This window comes from Pan troglodytes, chromosome 12, assembly GCF_028858775.2.
Source record: "Pan troglodytes isolate AG18354 chromosome 12, NHGRI_mPanTro3-v2.0_pri, whole genome shotgun sequence".
Classification (NCBI taxonomy): Eukaryota; Metazoa; Chordata; class Mammalia; order Primates; family Hominidae; genus Pan; species Pan troglodytes.
This window is the reverse complement of record NC_072410.2, coordinates 98,587,468-98,611,865: the sequence shown is the minus strand read 5'-3', so window position 1 is coordinate 98,611,865 and position 24,398 is coordinate 98,587,468. Positions and strand designations below refer to the sequence as shown.

Here is a 24,398-nt window from a genome sequence, read left to right as displayed (position 1 = left end):
TGGTGTGGTGGTGCATTCCTGTAATCCCAGTTACTTGGGAGGTTGAAGCAGGAGAATCGCTTGAACACAGGAGGTAGAAGTTGCAGTGAGCTGAGATTGTGCCACTGCATTCCAGACTGGGCTACAGAGTGAGACTCTGTCTTGAAAAATAAATAAAAAGGGCTGGGCATGGTGGCTCACGCCTGTAATCCTAGCACTTTGGGAGGCCAAGGCAGGCAGATCACCTGAGGTCAGGAGTTCGAGACCAGCCTGGCCAACGTAGTGAAACCCTGTCTCTACTAAAAATACAAAAATTAGGCTCATGCCTGTAATCCCAGCACTTTGGGAGGCCAAGGCGGGCAGATCACCTGAGGTTGGGAGTTTGAGACCAGCCTGACCAACATGGAGAAACCCCGTCTCTGCTAAAAATACAAAAAAATTTAGCCGGGTGTGGTTGCACATGCCAGTAATCCCAGCTACTCAGGAGGCTGAGGCAGGAGAATCGCTTGAACCCGGGAGGTGGAGGTTGTGGTGAGCTGAGATCGGGCCATTGCACTCCAGCCTGGGCAACGAAAGCGAAATTCCATCTCAAAAAAAAACAAAAACAAAAAAAACAAAAATTAGCCAGGCATGGTGGTGGATGCCTGTAATCCCAGCTACTTGGGAGGCTGAGGCAGGAGAATTGCTTAAACCCAGGAGGTGGAGGTTGCAGTGAGCCATGATTGCGCCACTGCGCTCCAGCCTGGCCAAAAGAGCGAGACTCCATCTCAAAATCAATCAATCAATCAATCCAAAATTCCATGTCAGGCTGAAAAGCAAATTTTTAGAAACAGCACTACCTTCCAGAAACATAGAAACTCAGCAGTGAAAGGGTCTTTAAAGATTATCTGGCTTAACCTTTTCATTCAGTCAATTAGAAAACTGAAGATTAAGTAGGTTATTCCTTACAGCCTGGCAAAAATAGGAGAGCCAAAACTCAAGCCTCTTGATTGCGAAAGACCAGCATCTTTTCATCAAATCAGACTGCTTTTCTACCAACTTCCATATAAAACACAAGAGACAGTTACCCATAGCTATATTATAGTACTTATTTCCTTGTATTATTATATTCGACAACTTGACTCCCCACAGAGTAGGAAATAAAGGTCAGAGACCTATCTAGTTTTTAGCTTTTTTCATTTGAAAATTCATTCAATTGTTCATTCATTCACGCCTCTCTTCATTCACTCAGCTAATATGATTGAGCAGCTACTATGCATTAGGATTAGAACAGGCATGAAGAAACTGAAAAATGAACAAATAAATAAAAAGACATGCATCCCAGCCTCATGGAGCTTATGATCTAATAAGGGACATTGGTTTAAAAAAATCAGTAACTATAATGCAGAGTGCTATAAGCAATAAGAGAAGTTATATTCAGGGAATCTTGGAGACTCAGAAATGGGAATGCCCCAATTTGGCAAACAGGAGGCCCTCAGTAAAGAGTTACTTAAATATTGACAATTTATAGTAAACAGGGGAGAAATGCTTGAAAGAAAATGAAAAGTAACTTTTCTAACTGATTTATGGTACAAAGAAGTGGCCAGGTGAGGTGGCTCACACCTGTAATTCCAGCACTTTGGGAGGTGGAGGCAGGAAGATCGCTTGAGCCCAGGAGTTTGAGAACAGCCTGGGGTAACACAGCAAAACCCCACCTCTACAAATAATTTAAAAATAAGCCAGGCATGGTAGCGTGCACCTGTGGTCCCAGCTACCCGGGAAGCTGAGGTGGGAGGATCGCTTAAGGCTGGGTGGTCGAGGCTGCAGTGAGCCATGATCCACCACTGCACTCTAGCCTAGGCAACAGAGTGAGACCCTGTCTCAAAAACAAAAAAAGCAACAGATCTATAATTTTGAGTAGCTTGAAAATTTTATGAAATCTGAAATAACTAGAATGAAAGATATTCTAAACTGAAACAAATACCTGAGGTATGCTTTTTTCATCCTAAGAATTACCTTTCTTTTTTCTTTTTTTTTTTGATATGGAGTATCACTCTGTCACCCAGGCTAGAGTGCAATGGCGTCATCTTGGCTCACTGCAACCTCTGCCTCCTGGGCTCAAGAGATTCTCCTGCCTTAGCCTCCCAAGTAGCTGGGACTACAGGCATGTACCACCATGCCCGGCTAATTTTTGTATTTTTTGTAGAGACAGGGTTTCACCACGTCACCCAGGCTGGTCTCAAACCCCTGGGCTCAAGTGATCTGCCTGCCTTGGCTTCCCAAAATGCTGGGATTACAGGTGTGAGCCACCACGGCCGGCCAGAATTACCTTTCTGATATTCAAACTCAAGTATAAAATTGTTATTTTATTATACACTCAATCAGACCATGGCTGACTCATTAGTGAAAATACCAACATCCACATCTCATGAAAACACATAAAGATGCTTACTCTTCCCGTTTTACTTCACTCCCAGGAATGATCTTGACATAAGATTTGGGAAACCATCCTCTTCCTCCATGCACCTCCCCAAACCACCAATTTTCTTGCTGCTCCAAGACAGTAATAATGTCATGCTTTGAGAAGTTCAAGTGGTTATCTTTCTTTGCAGTCCAGGAACAAAGGGCCTGTGCTTTTAAGTTTTCTACCACTTGTCCCTATGAATACAAAACCACCAAAAATTTTTAAAAGGCAATGGTAACTATGATTTCTGTTTCTGTGTATATAACATACTTACTGTTCAAACAGCAGACCAGTTTTGTGTCGTGGTGACTTAAGATAACCTTAGTCTACTAACTGACTTTAAATTATACATGATAGACAACTATGTGACTAGCCTTCTGTTAAGACAGACTGAAAACCCACCATTCAAAGAAACCTCATCACATCACTGGTAGAGAAGGTAAATAATGTGTACTCAAGAAATGTATTCACACATCCATGAAATATATATCATGGAACTAATGAAAAAGGAATGTTACTGTAAATCTTTTTTCTCTTCCAGCTTGCAATGTAATTCTGTTTACTCCACTAGGGAAGGAAATTGGCATGCTTGGCTCCCTCTGTTTCTCTGCTTTTCTCTTAACTTCCTCCTATTCTATTCTATTCATTCTTCTTTCTTTCCCTCCTCTCTCAAAGGAAGGAGTGTTTTGTTCCGTTAATAAGGCTAAACTCTTCACTTATTCTCCAAGTCTTCTATTATACCCTTTCATTTTCTAAAAATATTTAAGTCCTTCTCTTCAATCTACTTCTCTACTTGCTTCTACTTCTGAATTCCTTAAATAATAGTCTTAAACTTTTTTTCCAGTTTCACTCCTTGAACACTTCTAATTTAGGTTCAGCACTCATCACACTACTGAACCTCTTCCAGACAAGGTTATTAATAATAACATCAAAGCCAAATGCTTCTTCCAAACCCTTATTCCTCTTGATCTCTAAACAGCTAACATCAAGGCTTGTAGTTCCTGAAGCTGACTCTCTGGTGATTGATGGCTCCTCTTTTGTCCAACCCTTTTCCCTTACTGTTCCACAGGACTTCCCTAAATACTCTTAATTATGTCTATGACTTCTCAAACCTATATTTTCAGTGTAATTTTATCTCCTGATCTCCAGACTTGTATATCAAACTGCCTACTGGGTGTTTCTACCAAGCTGTCCCTAATACACATAGCTTAAACTTAGCATGGCTGAAACATAATCATTTTTAGAACCTACCAAACCCATTCCTCCTGCACTGTCTACCAAAGACAAGGATACTACTATCCTTTTGGTTGCTCACGCTAAAGACTGAAGAATTATCTTTAACTCCTATTTCTTCCTCACTCTCCACATTCAATGGATTATCTATTTAATATCATTTCCTAATAATCTTCTAAATCTATCTCCTCTTTCTTATATCTTAATTACCATAGCACTTGTTCAAACCATCATCTCTTGTTATTTAGCTATTGTAATATCCTTCCTTAACTGGTTGTTTTCTTCTGCTAATCCAGACTTTATGTTAGTGCCAGAATTATCTTTCTAAAACATACACAATAACTCCACTCTTAAAAATCCTCAGGGACTTTCCACTGCCAAGTTGCCTAGCACGGTATTAAATGCTTCCCAAATAAACCTCAACCTCTCTCTCCAACTTCGCTTAACCCTTTCTCCATGAATCCTGTATTCCAGCCGTATTATTAACAATGCTTGTTTCCTGCAAATATCTTGTGTTAACATGCCTCGGTGACTTTCCCCAAATTGTTCTTTCATGGGAATAACTTTCCTTCTTTGTTGGGTGAAATCGTATCTTTGAAGACCCTACTCAAATACCTTGCCCTTTGTGAAGGCTGCTCCAATTCTCACCAATTGAGTAAGATGATCTCTTCTATATATACCCCCTACAGACCTTGTAGATATCTTTAATACAGCATTTCTCATGCTTTACAGTTATTTATATGTCTGTCATGTTCATTAGATTATGATCTACTGAATGGTGAGTTTCTGGTTTTTAAAAATTTTTTTAGAGACAGGGGCTCACTCTATTGCCCAGGCTGGAGTACAGTGATATGATCATAATTAATTGTGCCTCAAACTCCTGGTCTTAAGTGATCCTCCCACCTCAACCTCCCAAGTAGCTAGTACTACAGGCACATGCCACTATGCCCAGCTAATTTTTAAATTTTTTGTAGAGATGGGGTCTTGCTATATTGCCCAGGTTGATCTTGAACTCCTGGCCTCACGCAATCCTCCCATCTTGGACTCCCAAAGAGCTGGGATTATAGGCACTGAGTCACTGTGCCTGGTGTCAATGTCAGGTATTTTTTGACTTAATTTATCCTTAAATTTCTAGCACATAATAAAATGCCTGGAACCTATGGCCATGGCATTTTTTGAGTGAAGGTGAAATCTGGAGGACTTTGGACTTTATTCTGATGAAGTCTGCAATTTTAAAAAATAATGTTAATGTAACCCTATTGCAATAGTTATATCTAAATCAGAGGCTAAATATATGTTAAAAAGTTCTAACGTTCCCAAATAACTTTAAGAAAAAAAAAAAAAACCCGTCAAGCCCAAGTCTCTCATCTTCTTATTATAATAACTACAAATCAAGAACAATATATCATGAGATTTGTAAAAATAACATTTTGAGCTTAGAAACCTTAGCTGCTAGCAACTTGATATTATGGAAAAGAATTGTTGAGAAACCTAGGCCGGGCGCAGTGGCTCACGCCTGTAATCCCACTTTGGGAGGCCAAGGCAGGTGGATCACCTGAGGTCAGGAGTTCGAGACCAGCCTGGCTAACATGGTGAAACCCCGTCTCTACTAAAAATACAAAAATTAGGCATGGTGGCAGGCGCCTGTAATCCCAGCTACTCAGGAGGCTGAGTCAGGAGAATCTCTTCAACCATGGAGCCGGAGGTTGCAGTGAGCCGAGACTGCACCATTGCACTCCAGCCTGGGCAACAGAGTGAGGCTCCGTCTCAAAAAAAAAAAATTGTTGAGAAACCTCTAAGTAATAGTCATTTCTTCAACTTCACATCACATGTGAATAAGAAAGAAACTGAATGCTACAAACTCTGGTTAAATGAGTGAATGGTCCTTTGTATATAATTTTCATTCTATTTTAATCAGGAGCAAATTCAAAGAATAAAGCCCACAAAAATAACAGACAACATACCTGTCCATGAATAGGTGACACAGATCCAGGGGACACAGTTCGAGTGAAGGCTGATTTTTTCTGCCATGATGTATTTACAGTTAGGTTTGAAAAAGATACGTTTTGATAATCAGTCACTGATGCTGGTTGATTTGAAGAAAGTGGTCTGCAAATATAACACTTTGATATAAGTATACTTATTTGTTTAGAACTTAATGAAGTACTACCAATTTATCAACTTACATATTATATACACTGTGCTTACACACAATTTATGGGAAAAGAAATAATTATTAACAAACTACTGACCCATGTTTTCACTTACTAAATTTCAGTATTAAATCTGGAACAAAAAGTAGTCTTGAAGAGTACAACCCGGATTACACTATGATGAAGTAGTAGGCTGACACCATTATATATTAGGTATTTACACATTTGCAGATCTATATAAACTTTACTGTTAGCTAAAAACTTACTCAGAGGAAGTTGAGGTAGCAGATAAAGAAACTGTAGGAGGAAGTAAGGCCTTCTTTGGAGATACAGCTTTTTCATTTTCACTTGATGGCATTTTTTCTACATAATTGCATGGAAACCAGCCAAAATTTCCTTGAAAACTACCATAAAGCCAACCAGGTTCTCCTACGGTTTTTTCATCAACCTACGGAAATAAAAAGAAGGATTAACAGTGCTTAGAAATTCACACATTTACAATGGAAAGAGATGAAAACTATTGTATAGTATTCTCATTTTCAGAATTAAGCCCATCTAACTAAACAGCTAAGGCATTTTCTACAAATTAACAGCTACTATTTCCAGTGACTGGCAAGTTGTCTTTTTAATTTTAATTTTATCCAAGTTACATGAAAATATTTTACAAAGACAAATAGCATTATATATGGCTAATGAGGGAAAACAATCCTCCCCTATCTCATGGCTCCTTATGCCCTGATTTTCACTCCTGACCTGCCATTCTTCCTGGTTTCTTCTATATCACCATTTATATTTCTGAATAACATATTTATACTGCTTTTTCTTGAATTTTTTCAATTTTAGACATTACTGGCTTTTGGCTATGGGAAATGAAGATTGACCTCTCTTTCACTGTAGCCTCTTACTCTACCAATACTGTTATAGCTTAATCTTTATTTAAATTTATTTAATGTTTATAATATTATGAGTATGTTTAAATATTTCACATCTGAGTCATGCAGCATGCTGCTGATTAAATTTCCTTTTTTGTAAACTTTTTATTCTCCTATAATCATTACTTTTTTTGTTTTTGGCTTACTTTTTTCTGTTCCTGTTACACAGTTTTTTTGAACTCTCTAACAGAACAATAAGATCTTCTCTGAATACTATTTTCCAACTGGTAAACATGTCAGGTGATTTATCAATTTCATTGCTTCTCCCAGACATTTTCATCCTACAGTGTGACATCCTCCATCCTCACAGTGTTTCTCCCTCTGCTTCTTGGTCCTTGTTCCTTAAACACTGAGGACAGCCTCAAGTTTCATCACTGGCTTTCTTTCCTCATTCTATACCCTTCCGGAATAAGCCCACTTACTCCTATAGTTTGATCAGTCCTCTGTGCAATAATGAATCCAAAAGCTATGATCTCAGTGCTGACTTCTTCCCGAAGCAACATGCCTATACTTTCAACTACTTGCAAGATATCTTCAAGTGGATGTCCCATGGGAACTTCCAAGTCAAGTTTAAAACTGAACTTTTCTCCTCCATCCCCTCCTTCTCCTAAATTCCTCTATTATTCGCACCACCAAAAATTTAGTCATTCTAAATAAAAAATCTTTGGCTCTTACCTCTTTTACACTTCCACATCCAAACTACTGAATTTGTCATTAAAGACTCTTCTAATTTGTCAACCCACCCTCACTGCCCTACTTCAGGCTTTTTTTCATTTCACACTTAAGATTATTATGATTTTTACTCATCCTTCAAGATTCTAACTTCCCCCAACCCAAGCCAGAGTTATTTCATACATAACTGTCATAATTAGCATTATATACATTATATATGCATAATGACACTTAATTATGTAGCTAATACATAAGTATATGTACTTACTACAGATAAATTATTTATATGTAAATAATGACTTATTTACATCTCTCTCTTCCATTTGTTCGTGAGCTTTATTGACCCCCACTGTCTAGCATAGTAGAAATCACTTAACTCACTGAATAAATGAATATGGGAGTTGTGTCTCTGTTCTCCAATCCATTTTCCATACCTTTCTAAAACACAGACTTGACAGTGTTATATATCTATTAAAATCATGTTGAATCCATTCATATTTTTAAAAACTGCTTTCTCAGATATCATTAATATAAATTTCATGTTTAAGGTGTTAAATTGTTTTGACATATGTTTTGTCATATGTATATATGTTTTGACATATGTATATACCTGTGAAAAATCACCACAATCAAGATAGCCAACACTTCTATCACCCCCAAAAGCTTCCTCTTGTTCCACCATAAGTCCTCCAGCTTGCCCCTCCCCATGACCTTCCCTGCCATCTCTACAAAAACACTGGCCTGTTTTCTGTCCTATATATTAGTTTACATTTTCTAAAATTGTATATAAATAAAATCATACTATATGTATCCTTTTTGTCTGCCTTTTTCCACTCAAGGCATCCACACAGTAAGAACAGTTTGTTCTTTTTTTATTGCTAAGTAATATTATATCATATGAATATACCACAATTTGTTTATCCTTTCAAATGTTGGTAGACATTAAAGTTTTTTCTAGTTTTTGGCTATTACAAATAAAGCTGCTATGAACATTTGTCTTCATACGGACATATGTTTTCAATTCTCTTGTGTAAATACCTAAGAGTGGAATGGCTGAGTCACATGGTAGGTACATGTTTTAACTTTTTTGTTTTTAACAATGGCTTATGGAGATATAATTCACATTCCACATAATCCTTCCATTTACAGTACACAATTAAATGCATTTTAGAATATTCAAAGAGTTACAGAATCATTACCACAATAACTTACAGAACTGTTTTCCTCAAAAAGAAACACTAGGCTGGGCACGGTGGCTCATGCCTGTAATCTCAGCACTTTGGAAGGCCGAAGGGGGGCAGATCACCTGAGGTCGGGAGTTTGAGACCAGTCTGACCAACATGGAAAAACCCTGTCTCTACTAAAAATACAAAATTAGTCAGGCACGGTGGCGCATGCCTGTGGTCCCAGCTACTCGGGAGGTGGAGGCAGGAGAATCGCTTGAACCAGGAAGGAGGTTGCAGTGAGCCAAGATCACGCCATTGCACTCCAGCCTGGGCAACAAGAGCGAAACTCTGTCTCAAAAAAAAAAAAAAGAAAGAAAGAAACACTATTTATTAGATTCTTTGTCATAGCTAAGAAACTGAAAAACTTTGAGTAACCCAAAGTTGTTAAGATTTTCTCTGTTTTCTTCTAGAAATTCTACAGTTATAGGTTCACATTTGACATCATATTTTACCTATTTTGAGTTAATCTGTGTATATGTTGCAAGGAACAAATTGAAATTCATTTTTTTGCATATGAATATCCATTGTTCCAAATACCATTTGCTGAAAAGACTGTTCTTTTTCCACTGAGTTGCTTTTGCACCTCTGTCGAAAATCTGTTGTTTATACATACACACACACACACACACACACACACACAAACACACGTAGCATGAATCTATTTACCTACTCTGTTCCATTGATCTATTTTCCTGTCTAGATGCTAATATCACAACTGTTTTGACTGCTGTAACTTTTACAATAAGCCTTAAATTCAGGTACTAAAAGATTTCCAACTTTGTTCCCTTTTCAAAGTTCTTTTGCTTTTGAATCATCTCGTCATTTGCTACAAAAACAAAAACAAACAAACAAAAAAACAAAGCCTGCTGAGATTTTTGTTGTTGTTGTTGTTGTAGAGATGAGGTCTTGCTTTGCTGCCCAGGTTGATCTCGAACTCCTGGTCTCACGCAATCTTCCCATTTTGGTCTCCCAAAGTGTTAGGGTTACAGATGTGGATCACACACAGCACCTGGCTGCCTGTTAAAGTTTTGATGTAAATTGCTTTGAGTCTGTGTAAGAATTTGAGAAGAACAGACTTCTTATCTTTCTCTAAAAAATTTGTTTCCACAGGACTTAAGAGAAGAATTGACTTCTTATCAATACTGAATCTTCCAATCCATGAACACTATATATCTTTCCATTTATTTCGGACTTCAATTTTTCTCAATAAAACTTTGTAACTTTCAATAAACAGGTCTTGCAAATCTTTTATCAGTTTTATCTGTATTTCATATTTTTATGCAATTGTAAATGGTATTTTAAATTTCAATTTCTGAATAGTCATCGTTTCTATACAGAACTACAACTGATTTTGTTATATTGATCTTGTATTCTGCAACCTTGCTAAACTCATTTAAATAGTTCTAGTAGCTTAATAGATTCTATGGGACTTTTTATATAGATTATCATGTCTTCTGCAAATCAATACAGTCTGTCTTCTCTTTTTCCAATCTTGATGCCTTTTACTCTATGGTAAGCCACTTTAGACCCATTAGGATTTTTCTCCTAGCAGATGTTGTCTCTCTAGTTTAAAGCTCTTAAAAGTTCAAACTTCTTAGTGTAGAATTTGAATACTCTGAAATTACAATTTCTTTGTCAGGTTTCAACTTACCTTTCTAGCTTCATCTCTTACCATTTGTTCGATATTCTAGGCAAATAGTTATATGACATTTTTTAAAAACACCTGGCACATGCAAGCCTCAATGTTTTTATTTAAGGTATTCTCTTCTGCCCAGAATATTACATGGTTTAGAGGAAATACTACAGACTTGAGAGTTAAAAGAACCACATTTCGGTCTTAGCCATGCTACCTGGTTATCCTTCGTTAAGATAATGAATGCTATCTTGTGTGCTTTGTCATCTACAAATTTGGAGGGAAATACCTGTGCTGCCCTCCTCTAGGGTATCTTTCAGAATTAAATTGAGTATATTTATGAAGGCGCTTTGGAAACTGTAAAGCACTAAGCAAATATAAGGCATAATCCTTCAAGGCCTTCCTCCATCCTATCCTTGGGAAAAATGTTCCCCAATTCTATTTGGTTGTTTTTCCTTCATTCTCTGGGTTCCCACAGTACTTACTCATATAAATTAGTATTGAAATTTATCATGTTATATTTTGTACAGTAATACACATTTCTTTTTTTTCCTAGACTGTGGTCTCCTTATTCATTTTTGTATGTCACCAGAGGCACATGGTTACAAACTCAACAAATGTTAACTTGAATGGATTATTCTAAATTTGATTAACAACAGACTTAAAGCTTAATTAGTAATAAATGGATTATTAGGGCAACTTCATTTATGTTTATGGTAAATAATTCTCATTTTAATGTTATATGTCTGGCTATTTATTACATCATGAATGAAATATTTAGAAAACTCCTAAACCAGAGCTGCTATGGCTAAACTGTATGATGTCACAGTAATGTAACTCCCATAAAATGGTGTTCTAAAATAGTTACAATGAAAGGAAACACTTATGAAATATTATCCTGTAAATCTAGTTTAAGACTAGTTTAAAATAGTTAAGTCTGCCAGGCACGGTGGTTCATGCCTGTAATCACAGCACTTTGGGAAGCCAAGGTAAGAGGGTTGCTTGAGGCCAGGAGTTTGAGACAAGCGTAGGCAACATAGTGAGAAACTCCATCTCCACACACACACACAAAAATTAGCCAGGTGTGGTGGTGTGTGCCTGTAGTCTCCACTACTCAAGAGGTTGAGGTGGGAGGATGGCGTGAGCTCGGGTGGTCAAGGCTGTAGTGAGCCATGATCCCGCCACTGCACTCTAGCCTGGGTAACAGATTGAGACCCAGTTTCAAAAATAAATAAATAAATAAAATAAAATAGCTAAGCCAGAGCAATATAAATGCAGACAAGAATACAATAAACCCTGAGGAATTACACAAACCAAAGTATTTCAATGCTGCAAAATGCTCAGCATTGTACCTGATTTAAATGTATTGTCTTGGACATGGATGACGCTGAAAACCATCATTCCCAGCAAACTAACACAGAAACAGAAAACCAAACACCACATGTTCTCACTCACAAGTGGGAGTTGAACAATGAGAACACATGGACACAGGGAGGGGAACATCACACAGCGGGACCTGTCAGGGGGTTGGGGACTAGGGGAGGAAAGCATTAGGAGAAATACCTAACGTAGATGACAGGTTGATGGGTGCAGCAAACCACCATGGCACATGTATACCTATGTAACAAACCTGCACGTTCTGCACATGTATCCCAGAACTTAAAGTATAAAAAAGCCTCTTCTCTCTCACGTTACTACTCCCCTGGATGAGCTCCATTACTCTCATGTCTTCCAACACCATCACATCACACGGGCGACATCCAGATTTACATCCTCAGCCCAGACCACTGCCTGACATCTCTCTAGGTACTCTGGAGATCCAACTACTACTGCCTGGACATCTGAAACTCATACAAAACTGAACTCATAATTCTACTTATATATTCCCCCTCTGATTTTCCCTCTTAGGAAATGACACCATCATTAACCAATTTGTTCAAATCAGGCAACTCATGACTGACAGTAGTAACTCATGACTAATTCTTATGTTAATGATTCAGCAGAGTACACAAGCACCCAAGACACACAGCTAACTTTATGTTTCTGTTGTCACTGCCACCAGAATGGCTCTCTGACCATGGGAGAGGTCTGTGCTAAAGCTGGTAGCAGTCTACAACCTTTTCCTTACCTTCCTTCCTCTACTGCTTTAGGTTGTCACGCTTTTTCATTAGCCTACAAGCGTGTTAAGAGCAGAGATAATGTCTTATTCACTAAATCCCTAGTCTAACATAGTCAGCCCTCAAAAAATATTTGTTGAAATACATAAAAAAATAACCAAAAATATAAGTAAACTCTTGACCAAACACGCCCAGAGATTGGTTGTATCTCTTCATCCAGACACCATCACCAACAAGGAGAGGAGGAATGGTAGGAAGAACAGACAGTGGACTTGGGCTGGTTGTAGAACAAACCTCTCCCCCTGCTTGGGCACAGCTCCGGTACTACTAATAGCGGCAATGGCAAGAGCAGGAATGTGTGTTTAGGGTTTATCTTGGGTGCTAGAGTTTTGGTAAATTTTTTTCCCTAGTATCATTAAACATTTGCCACCTAACTGATAAATCACACTAACTGGTGACAGTGCAGGGGGAGCAGGGGAAAGAGGCACTGGCTAGATACTCTGGCTAGATACTCTGGTTAATATTAGTTTAACAAGAAGAAAACAGAAGCAGAGACTAAAATCCAAGTTTGTGTGCTTCTAAAGCCTGTACTCTTTCCATTATGTCCTACTGGCTCTATCAAACACTACTCCTGGGATCTTCTCTTATTCATGTATTTTATATGGATTGTGATAACACAATAAAGACTTTCGTTCCAAGGAACAAATTGCCTGTATCCAGTTAGGGCTGTGGAATCTAACTCCTTCAATTCTTTTAACAGTTGCTGTATGGCATAGCAGAAACAACGCTGGATTTGGAAATTAAAAAACACATAACTGCATCCCATTCTGGCACTGCAATGCTGACAGTTACAACTTGTGTGAGTTTAAGCTTCCTTGGCTAGAACTTAGTTAGTAATAATAACTGTCCTATGCAGCTCTGAAGTATGTTGTAAAGTCCAAATGAGGTAATGTTTAAGAAATATTTTACAAAGGTAAATATATGAAATTAATGGTCAACATTACTACAGAAACTAATATATTACAATGTATTTAGGTTATTCATGATAAAAAAAAAAGACTTCATTTCCTACCTGAATTATATCTCCAGAATTAAAACTCATCTCATCATGGTTCCTTGCTTCAAAGGGGTATAATGCTCTATAATTCACCAAAACACTAGCTGTCTCACCTAAAGAGAAGACAATTGTCATTATTTGCAACTTACATGTATACGTATCTTTGCTATGACTCAATAAAGAGCTCTAAAACCTAAAAGAAAAAATCAAGCACCAAATACTACAATGAAAATCCACTTGATACAGACTTGCTAGGATTTCAGTATCTTGACTAGTCATCTAATAAAAAAGCAAACAAGGATGCTCATCTTAAGTAAGGTAGGAGGCAGCAAAACAAAGAGATGACTTGCGGGATGAAGCACACACATGGGTAGAAAGGAAAGTGCAGGAGTGGGGGACAGGCTGAGCTGTACAAAGTGGAAGGACACCAAGCAAAGAGAGGCTTGGTTTGATCTGTGGAGGTCTGAATATAACAGGGAAGTAAAGGACAAAAAGGGGGGTCTCAAAAGAGAAGATTAGCAAGTTAACAGGGATGGCTGAAGAAAAATCTATAGATCTATCAGAATGGTTCTAAAAGGAAAACAGTGGAAGAGTACACAAATATACTGAATTTGATAAGAATAAAATTGTTTACTTTGTTCATCTTTAGAATGTTTTAACTTATAAAATTTCAACAAACTGTATCATTAATAATGATTCAAAGGGTTCATGTATCTAAAAGAGATACAATACTACTAAAAGTATTGTAGAAATGGACTGAGGTGTATCAAAATTTTACTGTTGTTTCATTAAAATAAATAGCTTAGTTATAGTGGTTGAATAAAATATTTAAAACTATTTTACTTCAATTATGAAAACCATGTCTGAGTCTTTTCACAATCAGTAGTAACTATCTTTTTTTCTCCTGCTGTGCTAAGATTTCTACTGCTGTGTTAAGATTTCAGTCTGTTTTAATAAGCCTACTGCTTTTTATCCAAGTTTAATTTATAAAAAGGTTTTTTCTGACTCTACAATTAGTATCTTTCTAATTTTCTTCCCTTTTTTTGTCTCTTATCAGGTCATTTTTTTCTTGTTGCATTTGTTCTACTGTCTCAAAGTATCCTTATCCTTACGTTGTTTCTCCTCAGCTTTCCGTTCCTCTTCTTGAATTTTTTCTTGTGTTTTTTCTTCCTGGAGTCGCTTTTGTTTTTCTTCTTCCTCCTTTCTAAGATTTTCTTTCCATAAGTTTTCTTTTCCTTGCTTTGCTTTCCTTTACATAGAAGAAAAAGAGTTTGTATAATGTCCTAGAAATTTTTTACACTAAATAAAAACATACTATAAGATCTGGTTCCTGTCAAGGTGAAGAACTAGCAATGAAGTATTAGTACAGGGGTGGGGAGAAACTGCTGAGATCAGAGGTGAAAGGAAAACAAATCAATCAATCAATCAAGAAAAGCTTTGGAAGCTTTGGATTGATTAGTGGATGCACTGGGGTGTATGACTGACAATTTCCCACACCCAAAAATTCCCTCCTGCTAACCAACCTCCAAACTCAAGAAAAAAAGAAAAAGGTTGAAATGGAACCATTCAGCAAATAAATCTAAAAATTACATCTAAGTTTCCTTCCTTTCTCTCCAGATATTTGATAAGAACTGTCTTCCAGCTGTTATTCCCACTGTCCTATCTAATCTTTGTTTCAGGGGTTTAGTCATTGTTGCTGTGGAAATAGGAAATGCTTCTAGAAAAATAACCTACTTTTTTTTTTTTTTTAAGAGAGAGGGTCTTACTCTATGGCCCAGGCTAGAGTACAGTGGTTCAATCACAGGTCACTGCAGCCTGGATCTCCTGGGCTCAAGTGATCCTCCTGCCTCAGCCTCCAAAGTAGCTAGCACTACAGGCACATGCCACTATACCTAGCCAACTTTTTAATTTCTTTTTTATAAAGACAGAGTCTTGCTATGTTGCCCAGTCTGGTCTGGAACTCCTGGCCTCAAGTAATCTTCCCTCCTTGGCCTCCAAAGTGCTGAGATTACGGGCATGAGCCACTGCGCCCAGTCTACTTTTTATATTATTACTTCAAAAAGTCTTTTTTGTTTGCTTAGATAATAGAGCATTTCTCCTCTCTAGGTCCACGTGCTTTGGTAAACATTTCAATGAAATCTAACACAGCTACAGTTTGGTTTCCAGCCAGTCAAGGTGATCTGTGATCAATTATTTTAGTATTAGAACTCATGCATCTTATAGTTCTCCTTTGCATGTATTTTCACAACCTTACTCAGAGGTAGAGCTGCCACCACTTAAATTTAGCACCTTCTCCAAGCCTCAGCACTATCAGGGCAGTGAAGATTACAGCTGGAAACATTCCTGAGATTTGTCAGCATATATACCCTTCCAAAGTGGGAACCTTGGCATAATTCCACATCTCTATTCCTTAATTCCTGAAGGAATCTCGAAATCCTGGATAATTCAAAATATTGTAGGCCCTTAGTCATCAATGCTTTCTCCTTATCTCTCAACTGTTTCAGACTTCATACTGCTGGTTCACTAGCCCATTTACTAGATTCCTTCCAACACTTTCCAAACCTCCTTCATCCTCTATCATGTCATAGAATGCTTCCTCCGGCAACTTTCAAAACGGACTTCTGGTTCTCCTGTGAGGAAAATGCTTCTCTTGCAGTTCTCACTTAATTTCAACGAATATCCCCTTTCTCAGTTCCTCTGTAACTTTCTGGAACACTTTTCCAAGCCTAGTAATTAATACCCAATTAGCTTTCATTTGAATTTTTATAGCATTATAAATATCACTATCAGAGTACTTAGCACATATTTAGCACAACAAAAAAACCAGAGAGCTCATTAAATTAAAATTTTCTATATATTTTTTAAGCTCTTCATTCTTTCCATCAACTCCTCCTGCCAGGTAATCATGGCCACATAAATATGAGACTAGGACAACCTGGATAAGGCTCCTTGTTTAATTTAAGGAAAGGATGTCAGGCCCCTCTACTCTAGGCTTACTGAGGGGTGGTGGTACTTGGCTGGGCTCAACCTGCAGGAAATCATGCCAGAATTCTGGTAAACTTTATGTAAGAGTTAGTAGTTGAGAGACCGGTCCAGTGCCACAGGATGCCTCAGAAGCTGGGCAAAGGGCAAAGAGGCCACAACTAAAATGTGAAAACCTATTACCAATACCTTGGGGAAAAGAAGGGAATATACCCGGGCAAATGGCCAATCAAACCAAGATGTGGTACTAAGACCCAGCTTCAGACTGAGTAGGTTCTATATGCACTTCCGCTCTCTTTGATTTCTCTTCTCTACTACCTAATGTGCAAGGATGATGAATGAAATTAAACGCATATAACTAGTATAATCTTTTGGCCTGAAAGGAATCGTGAACACGATGAAGAAAGATTAAGGTAACTGCATATGTCAACAGAAAGTTCTGACATAAGGATTAGCTGTGGAACCACTGCACAGCTCCCTTATGTAATTAAGTGGTACAAGTTAAGCAGTAAATAAGAGCTGTAAGAGCTACTTCGTTTGAACTTTACTTTCTCTACTTCTATATTATTCTATTATCTCGTTAGGAGGCCACAAAAACAGGGGTCTAGATCACCAGGCGCAGTGGCTCATGCCTATAATCCCAGCACTTTAGAAGGCCAAGGTGGGCAGATCGCTTGAGCTCAGGAGTTTGAGACCGGCCTGGGCAACACAGAGAGGCCTCATCCCTATTAAAATTCAAAAAAAATTAGCAGGGAGTGGTGGTGCATGCCTATATTCCCACCTACTCAGTGGGAGCTTAGGCAGGAGGATTGCTTGAGCCGGGGAGGTCGAGGCTGCAGTGATCCCTGATCATGCCACTGCAATCCAGCCTCGGTGGCAGAGCAAGGACCCTGTCTCAAAATAAAGAAATGGGGGTCTAGGAGTAAACAATATTACAGTTATTCGTTTAACTGTCTGAATCTCCTATTAGAATTATGAGGAGTAATCCAAAGTCTACCAGCATCACAGCCAACAATAGCCACTCAAAAAAATGTGTTGGAGGTGGCTACTTTGAAACCATTAAGAATAGAGGCCTGCTAAATGGTAATGTGTCTTCCTTGCCTCCCTAGTAACTATTAGCTTTTTCATAGAAATTACTCATCTACTCTTTACCAAGGCAAAAAAATACTGGTTCATCCATATTTGTTAACTAATTAAACTACTTTCTGATACTAGAAAACTTGGAAGAAAGAGAAGAATGTATTAGAAAAACAATCTTAATGGCAGAAAAATACCATGCAAAGTTTCTAAATGAATAATTCTAGGCTTCAGATACCACAAATGTCTTACTTCTCCTTACTATAAATGGAGGCAATTAATATATCTCAAGTGATAAAAAGAGAAATGCATCAATGTGGCATTCTACATTCAGTATTACTATATACAATTAAGTATTCTGCTTTTATGATCTTTCAGGAAACTAATAGATTTACCAAGGAAAGATGGAATGAATGAGTGTTTACTATGTGCAACAAATTATACTTGGCTCTTTAGCTATATTATTTTATTTTTTAACTTAAGAGACAAGGTCTTGCTATGTTGCCCAGGCTGGCCTTGAACTCCCGGGCTCAACTCATCATCCTGCCTCAGCCTCCCAAATAGCTTGGGACTACAGGCGTGTGTCACCACGCCCAGTTCCAGCTGTATTATTTTATTTAATACATTTACCTATGAGATATGCATTATTGTCTCTATTTTCAGATGGAGTAACTGAGGTTCAGAAAGATAAAATAACTTAACCAAGGTCACCCAGGTAGTAAGTGGAAGAGCAAGAATTCTAATACAGGTTTGACTCCAAAGTCTGTTATTTTTCACTAGTAGAAAATAAAATCAGTTACTGCAAACTTGATCCCTAAAAGGATTGAACTTACGAGATCCAGAATCTGATTAGGATAATCCCTTTATTTTCCTTAAATTTTCATAAACTAAAGATATGAGCAACAAAATTACAATTCTAATGGCAATATAGCACAATAAATATATCAGCTATATTACCTTGCAGCCTCATCTTCTAGTTTCTTTTTCTGTATTAGTTCTAATCTTTTCCTTTCAATTTCCTTCAACTTGTCATGTTTGATCTTATAAAGTTGTTCAAGGGCTAACTGCTGTGTGTTGTAGGTTTCTCTCAGTTCCTAAGGAGAAAAAGAAAATAAGTCAATACGTGAATGATTTAAATATGCTTGTCATATGTATTAACGTGGCATTTGCATTAAAAGATAAAAATCCTATAGCAAGTTGAACTAAATTTAAAAGATTTAAAGTTTTAAAAAATATCTAGATGATAAAAAAAACCTTAAGTATTTAAACCATATAGCTCCTGAGATAAACACATTAAAATAATCTACTTTTCCATCAGTTCATTTCTACGGAACACAGAAGCTTTAACAAGCCGATGCTTTGATTTGGTACATCATTTTCAATTAAAAAAAGCAATCCATTAAAAATATGGGGGAATAATTTGCTTGTTATAACATCTGAAGAGAAATTTTGTTCAGTCATGTTTTTGACATATGTAATTTAATCAAGTTATTTTTATCCAATATCATCTTGAACTAAACACAGAATTATTAAATAATTTAGTTCAAAACTAAAAATGGAAAAGATGTCTGCCTAAAATCATGACCACCATGAGCCAAAATAATGAAAAGCATTCCAAACAGGAGTTGAAATAAACAACTGCTTATTGAACATCTAGTTGTATGCTAAGTGCTATAAAGCGTTCCAAGGGGATCCAATACAAGGCTGACTCCCAAGTCTACAGACTTTGTCTTTAAAGAGTTCACAATCTCAATGTAGAGGCAAGTGTCAACATGCAGGGCAGAGGTAAATTCCTTAGCAGGAACTTGTGATTATCTGTTCAGCATTTTCTCTTCCTCTTCTTCAACAGCACCCTGCCTTCCTCTGGGAAACTGATCTTTCCACCTTCCTCCCAACATCTTACGTGGTTTTAAAAGGTCTGCCAAACTCAGAGCTCCTCCCATTCCCATCAGGCACAATTGTTTATTCCTGACCTAAACAATCACAGCACCTTACTTCCCTGCTCAGAAACGACTGGTCCAAAGGACATAAGCATAATCCAAGCTGGCCCAGAATATTTTCCTGGGATTCACATATGTTGAAGTGGGGAGAAAGAAACCTTTCTGCAGCTCATTAAACTGGGATAAAGTAAACCTGGAGCTGCCTCACAACCAAATAAGACCTGGGGATAGGAATAAAATCAACTCAGAAAAAAGAGAAGTACAGATTAGAGACTGAGCTGGAGAGAAAGGGTACTATAGAAGCTGAATGTTCAATATCATGGCTCGGAGACCTAGGAACTGCCCCTGTCCAGCAGCCCTTCCATGGATTCAGTTAGTGGTCCTAGGATGCTTCTAATAATCACTCATTAGCTTAACTATTTTGAACTAGATTTCTTTCATTTGGAATCTACAGAATCCTGAACGAGAGAGTAGAAAAAGGAGGCTGGAGGAAAGAAGTGGGGGCGGGGGGACTTAAGAGTAATCAAAAGAAACTTCATGGCAAAGGTGAGAGCTGGACAATATTTGGGTAGAATGTTTTGGTAAAAAATGTTTTTTGGTATCAACCTATACACAATAACACAACTCCAAACTCCATTTCTTTTCAGAGATAACTACTTTATAAGTGAACCTTTTACTTGATTGAAATAGTAGATTTGATCTAAGTACAGCATGCTGTCCAGAGACTATGTCCAACATGTCTGAGCAAAACATTTACAACTTAAGCCAATAATAATGCATACTGCTTTTATAGCAGAATTTCCACAGCTCTCAGCTTCTAGGGTTTTATTTGTTGTACCTTTCTCTAAATTCTATTGAAAAGCAGAAGAATATAGTGGTTACAATATATAGAGAAGCAAGGTGGTTTAGTGATGAGGAGCATGGGTCTGGAATAAGACTAACAAGGCTTGACTCAGGCTCTGTACACTAGCTATATAACCTTAGGAAAGTTATTTTATAGTTTCCTCATCAGTAAAATGAGGTTAATTATGGTACAAGGGTGTCCAATCTTTTAGCTTCCCTGGGCCACATGGAAAGAGGGAAAATTGTCTTGTGCCACATGTAAAATACACTAACAATAGCTGATGAGCTAAAAATAAATACATAAATAAAATTGCAAAAACAAATCTCATAATGTTTTAAGAAAGTTTACAAATTTGTGTAGGGCTGCATTCAAAGCCGTCCTGGGCTGCATGTGGCCTGTGGACCACGGGTTGGGGAAGCCTGTTATGATACGTGCCTCACAGAGTTGTTGTGAGGATAAAATGAGTTAATACATATAAAGTGCTTATTATAGTGCAGAGCACCTAGGTTCTCAGTAAATCTTAGTTATTATTATTGGATGAAGTCAAAAATGAGGAGAGTACTCAGTTTAAAAGGAGAGTAAAAAGGAGCCAAATTAATGTCTGATCTCAACAAGGCTGCAGGCTTAGCCCTCCAACTTGTCCTTTAAAATAGAGCTCTAAGTATTCCTTTACTAACCCTATTCCCTGCAGTGTCAGAGTTAATGAGCTTCCTTGTGCCATTCTGTATATTCCTCTATCATAGTGTCTTCCAACTATATGATTGCCTCCTCCACTGAAGTGAGTTTCTTGACAAGACTGTCTTTCATCAAGGTGTCTCCAGCCAACAGAGAGTCTAGTACAATATGGATATTTAATAAATATTTATTGGACACATGAAAAATGCATAAACAATAGTCTATGCAAATTAGTAAGATTTAAAGAGCACCACAAAGCCTGCCAAGTATTTCCTCTATTTGACTATGGTGATGTAAAAATTCCTATCCTTAGACCTATTCCTCTGGGTTAAGTCACTACTTCCAGGAGGTCCTTGCTACACATAATAGTTAAGCAAGAAAAAAATAAACCAATCAGAATTCATTAAGAGTTGTTCTCAATCTTTTTTTTTTTTTTTTTTTTTTGAGATGGAGCCTCGCTCTGTCGCCCAGGCTGGAGTGCAGTGGCGCGATCTCAGCTCACTGCAACCTCCGCCTCCCGGGTTCAAGCAATTCTCCTGCCTCAGCCTCTCGAGTAGCTGGGATTACAGGCTCATGCCACCACGCCCGGCTAATTTTTGCATTTTTAGTAGAGACGGGGTTTTACCATGTTGGCCAGGCTGGTCGTGAATTGTTGAGCTCAGGCAATCCACCTGCCTCGGCCTCCCAAAGGGCTGGGATTGCAGGTGTGAGCCACTGCACCCAGCCAAGTTGTTCTCAATCTTAACAGAATGATAGATTATCTCTTTTACGTTAAGGAACTTCTATTACTAGTTTGCTAATAAGTTTTACTTTTAAAATCATAAATGGATATTATATTTTATCAAAAACCTTTCCTGTATCTAATGAGATGAGCATAATCTTTTTCACCTTTAGTCTGTTTATATAGTAAATTACATTAAACTTTTCTGTATGTTAAATCATCTTTGTATGGCTGAGGTAAATCCAACTTGGTCATGGCAGGTTATGCCACCTGGAGGGGTATTACTAATGTAGATTACTCCAGATCCTTGGAAGCATAGGGTTAAGACCTAACTCCTTGAAGGAAACCACAATTCTACCATTAACAGATTCTACTTTCCCTCTATGGACAAGCATTTCCCCAATCATTATCTCAAGTCAACACTGGTTGACTTTCCAAAATACTAAAGATATTTTGGAGATTCTGACAATCCCTTTCTTAAGAAGAGTGGGGGAAAATAATTTTGTTTTTTCACAAATAACAAAAATATTTGTATATTCGTATATAAGAGTTTACAAAGCATTTCCATCTATATGCGATCTCATTTAATCACAAGACTTTGCAAAGAAGACAGGCAGATAATGTCAGCATGTTTTGTAAAGGAAGAAAGCAAATTTGGAGGGTAAATGACAGATCGTTACACAACTGGCAAGTGGCATGGATAAGACTAGAGTTCATTTTTTTAGATTCCTAGGCCAGTAGTTTTCGTTGCACTTCACTGCTAAAGATGTGTGAATTTTCTTCTTTTTTTTTTTTTTTGAGACGGAGTCTCACTCTGTTGCTCAGGCTGGAGTGCAGTGGCCCAATCTCACCTCACTACAACCTCCGCCTCCCGGGTTCAAGTGATTCACCTGCCTCAGCCTCCCAAGTAGCTGGGACTATAGGCGTCTGCCACCATGCCCGGCTAATTTTTTGTATTTTTAGTAGAGATGAGGTTTCACTATGTTGGCCAGGCTGGTCTCGAACTCCTGATCTCATGATCCACCCGCCTCAGCCTCCCAAAGTGCTGGGATTACAGGCGTGAGCCACAGTACCTGGCCAGATGTGTGAATTTTCTTAATGGTATAATGGCCTGTCAAATGTCTCACTTTTGAATCCACTGGCTTTGTCTTAGTATAACTTGACCAAAAGAGTAAAAATTATTAATTCTGTACATGCATATTGCAGGTTCCAGTAAAACATAACATTCTAAATTAAATAATTGAAATATTTTACTTCTGTTGTCACTACAAGTAGCCTAAAGGAGTGGTGGTTAACCCCGGTGCTCTACTATCACAAAGGACCACAGCATCAGAACTAAGTGCCTGTCCTGCTCCAACACTACCAGGACCAGTTCCATCTCACCTACTGATAAGACACAGCCTTTCTTCTCATTTCTTATCACCTGAATTCTTATCTCTACAGTGCTGTTTATCCCTTAATCTGACCCAATCCCCTACTCATTCTCTCCTCAAACCTCTCCACTCTCCTGGAACTTCCTCTATGTGATCAGGAAACTATCATACAGCTACCAATCTTCTCTGAACGAAAATTCTCTTCCCTCTTCACTTTCTTGGCTGATCCCTCGGGATACTATTTTTCTGCTAGTCCTCTCTCAGTTTATTATCATATACTCCATTTACATCAGGGTCAGAGGATAACTACAGTATTTTCCTTGCTCTTCACTGCCACTTTCAGATGGTTATTTCCCCCTCACTCTTAGCAACTCCATGCTTTTCTGGGGCTCCTACCATCCAGCAATACCATTCTCTCCTTCCTTTTTATTGTCATCTATTAGTCACCTGGTCATTCACTCACCTCACTATTCTCTAAGTCTTTGACATCCACATAAATGATGCAATCCAAACCTCAAGTCTCAGGCTGATCTCTTCATCAATGACCTTTTTAACTCTACTTAATCCATCATTCCCATTATTACACCCTGAGTCTTACTAATCAGAAACAGAACTACCATTGACCAAATATCCCATTCTTCAAATGTAAGTTCTTACCCTTCGAACTTTTCTTATACCTGGTACATCTATATCAATAGGGTTTGTTTGTTTGTTTTTTCTGAGACAGAGTTTTGCTCTTGTTGCCCTGGTTGGAGTGCAGTGGCGTAACCTTGCCTCACTGCAACCTCCACCTCCCAGATTCAAGCAATTCTCCTGCCTCAGCCTCCCGAGTAGCTGGGATTAAAGGCGCGTGCCACCACACCCAGCTAATTTTTTGTATTTTTAGTAGAGACGGGGTTTCATCATGTTGGCCAGGCTGGTCTCAAACTACTGACCTCAGGTGATCAACCCGCCTCAGCCTCCCAAAGTGCAGGGATTATAGGCGTGAGACACCACGCCCAGCCATCAATAGGTTTTCAACCTCACTGAGACCATTCTGTTGACTCCCATCATTCTTTCTTTATTAACACCCCTTCCTCTCTTCACATCCTTCATGTCTAGTTCATGTTTCAGAGCTCATCTTGATCATAATGCTTTTGTCAAGATCTGTAACTCTTTTGTCCCTCTCTCTTTGTGCATGTCTATTAAAACCTCAAACCTGTATGAACCATGAACCTATTTCATCAGCTTCCTCTGTGCTTATACCTAAACAGCTGAACATTGGTGAGGAAAAATCACACAATTAGGCATACTGTTTTCAATTTAAATACATCACCTCCAACTTCAAAAAGACATTCAACA

At 38.1% G+C, this 24,398-nt stretch overlaps 1 protein-coding gene and 1 non-coding gene across 19 annotated transcripts in view; both read right to left on the bottom strand.

Annotated features, from left to right (window-relative positions):
• Positions 1–24,398, bottom strand: part of ITSN2 (intersectin 2) — a 152,231-nt gene that overhangs the window by 52,301 nt on the left and 75,532 nt on the right. For all 18 annotated transcript variants that reach the window (XM_024354234.3, XM_024354236.3, XM_024354241.3 and 15 more), the window contains 6 exons: positions 18,462–18,598; positions 14,558–14,694; positions 13,461–13,558; positions 6,075–6,256; positions 5,620–5,764; positions 2,411–2,616 (listed from right to left, as the gene is read on the bottom strand). In XM_024354234.3, the coding sequence (XP_024210002.2) occupies positions 2,411–2,616; positions 5,620–5,764; positions 6,075–6,256; positions 13,461–13,558; positions 14,558–14,694; positions 18,462–18,598 (905 nt within the window). The remainder of the gene's footprint in view (positions 1–2,410; positions 2,617–5,619; positions 5,765–6,074; positions 6,257–13,460; positions 13,559–14,557; positions 14,695–18,461; positions 18,599–24,398) is intronic.
• LOC112208272 (small Cajal body-specific RNA 21) lies at positions 16,361–16,491 on the bottom strand. Its single transcript, XR_002942686.1, has one exon. It is a non-coding gene; the product is annotated as a small Cajal body-specific RNA 21 (non-coding RNA).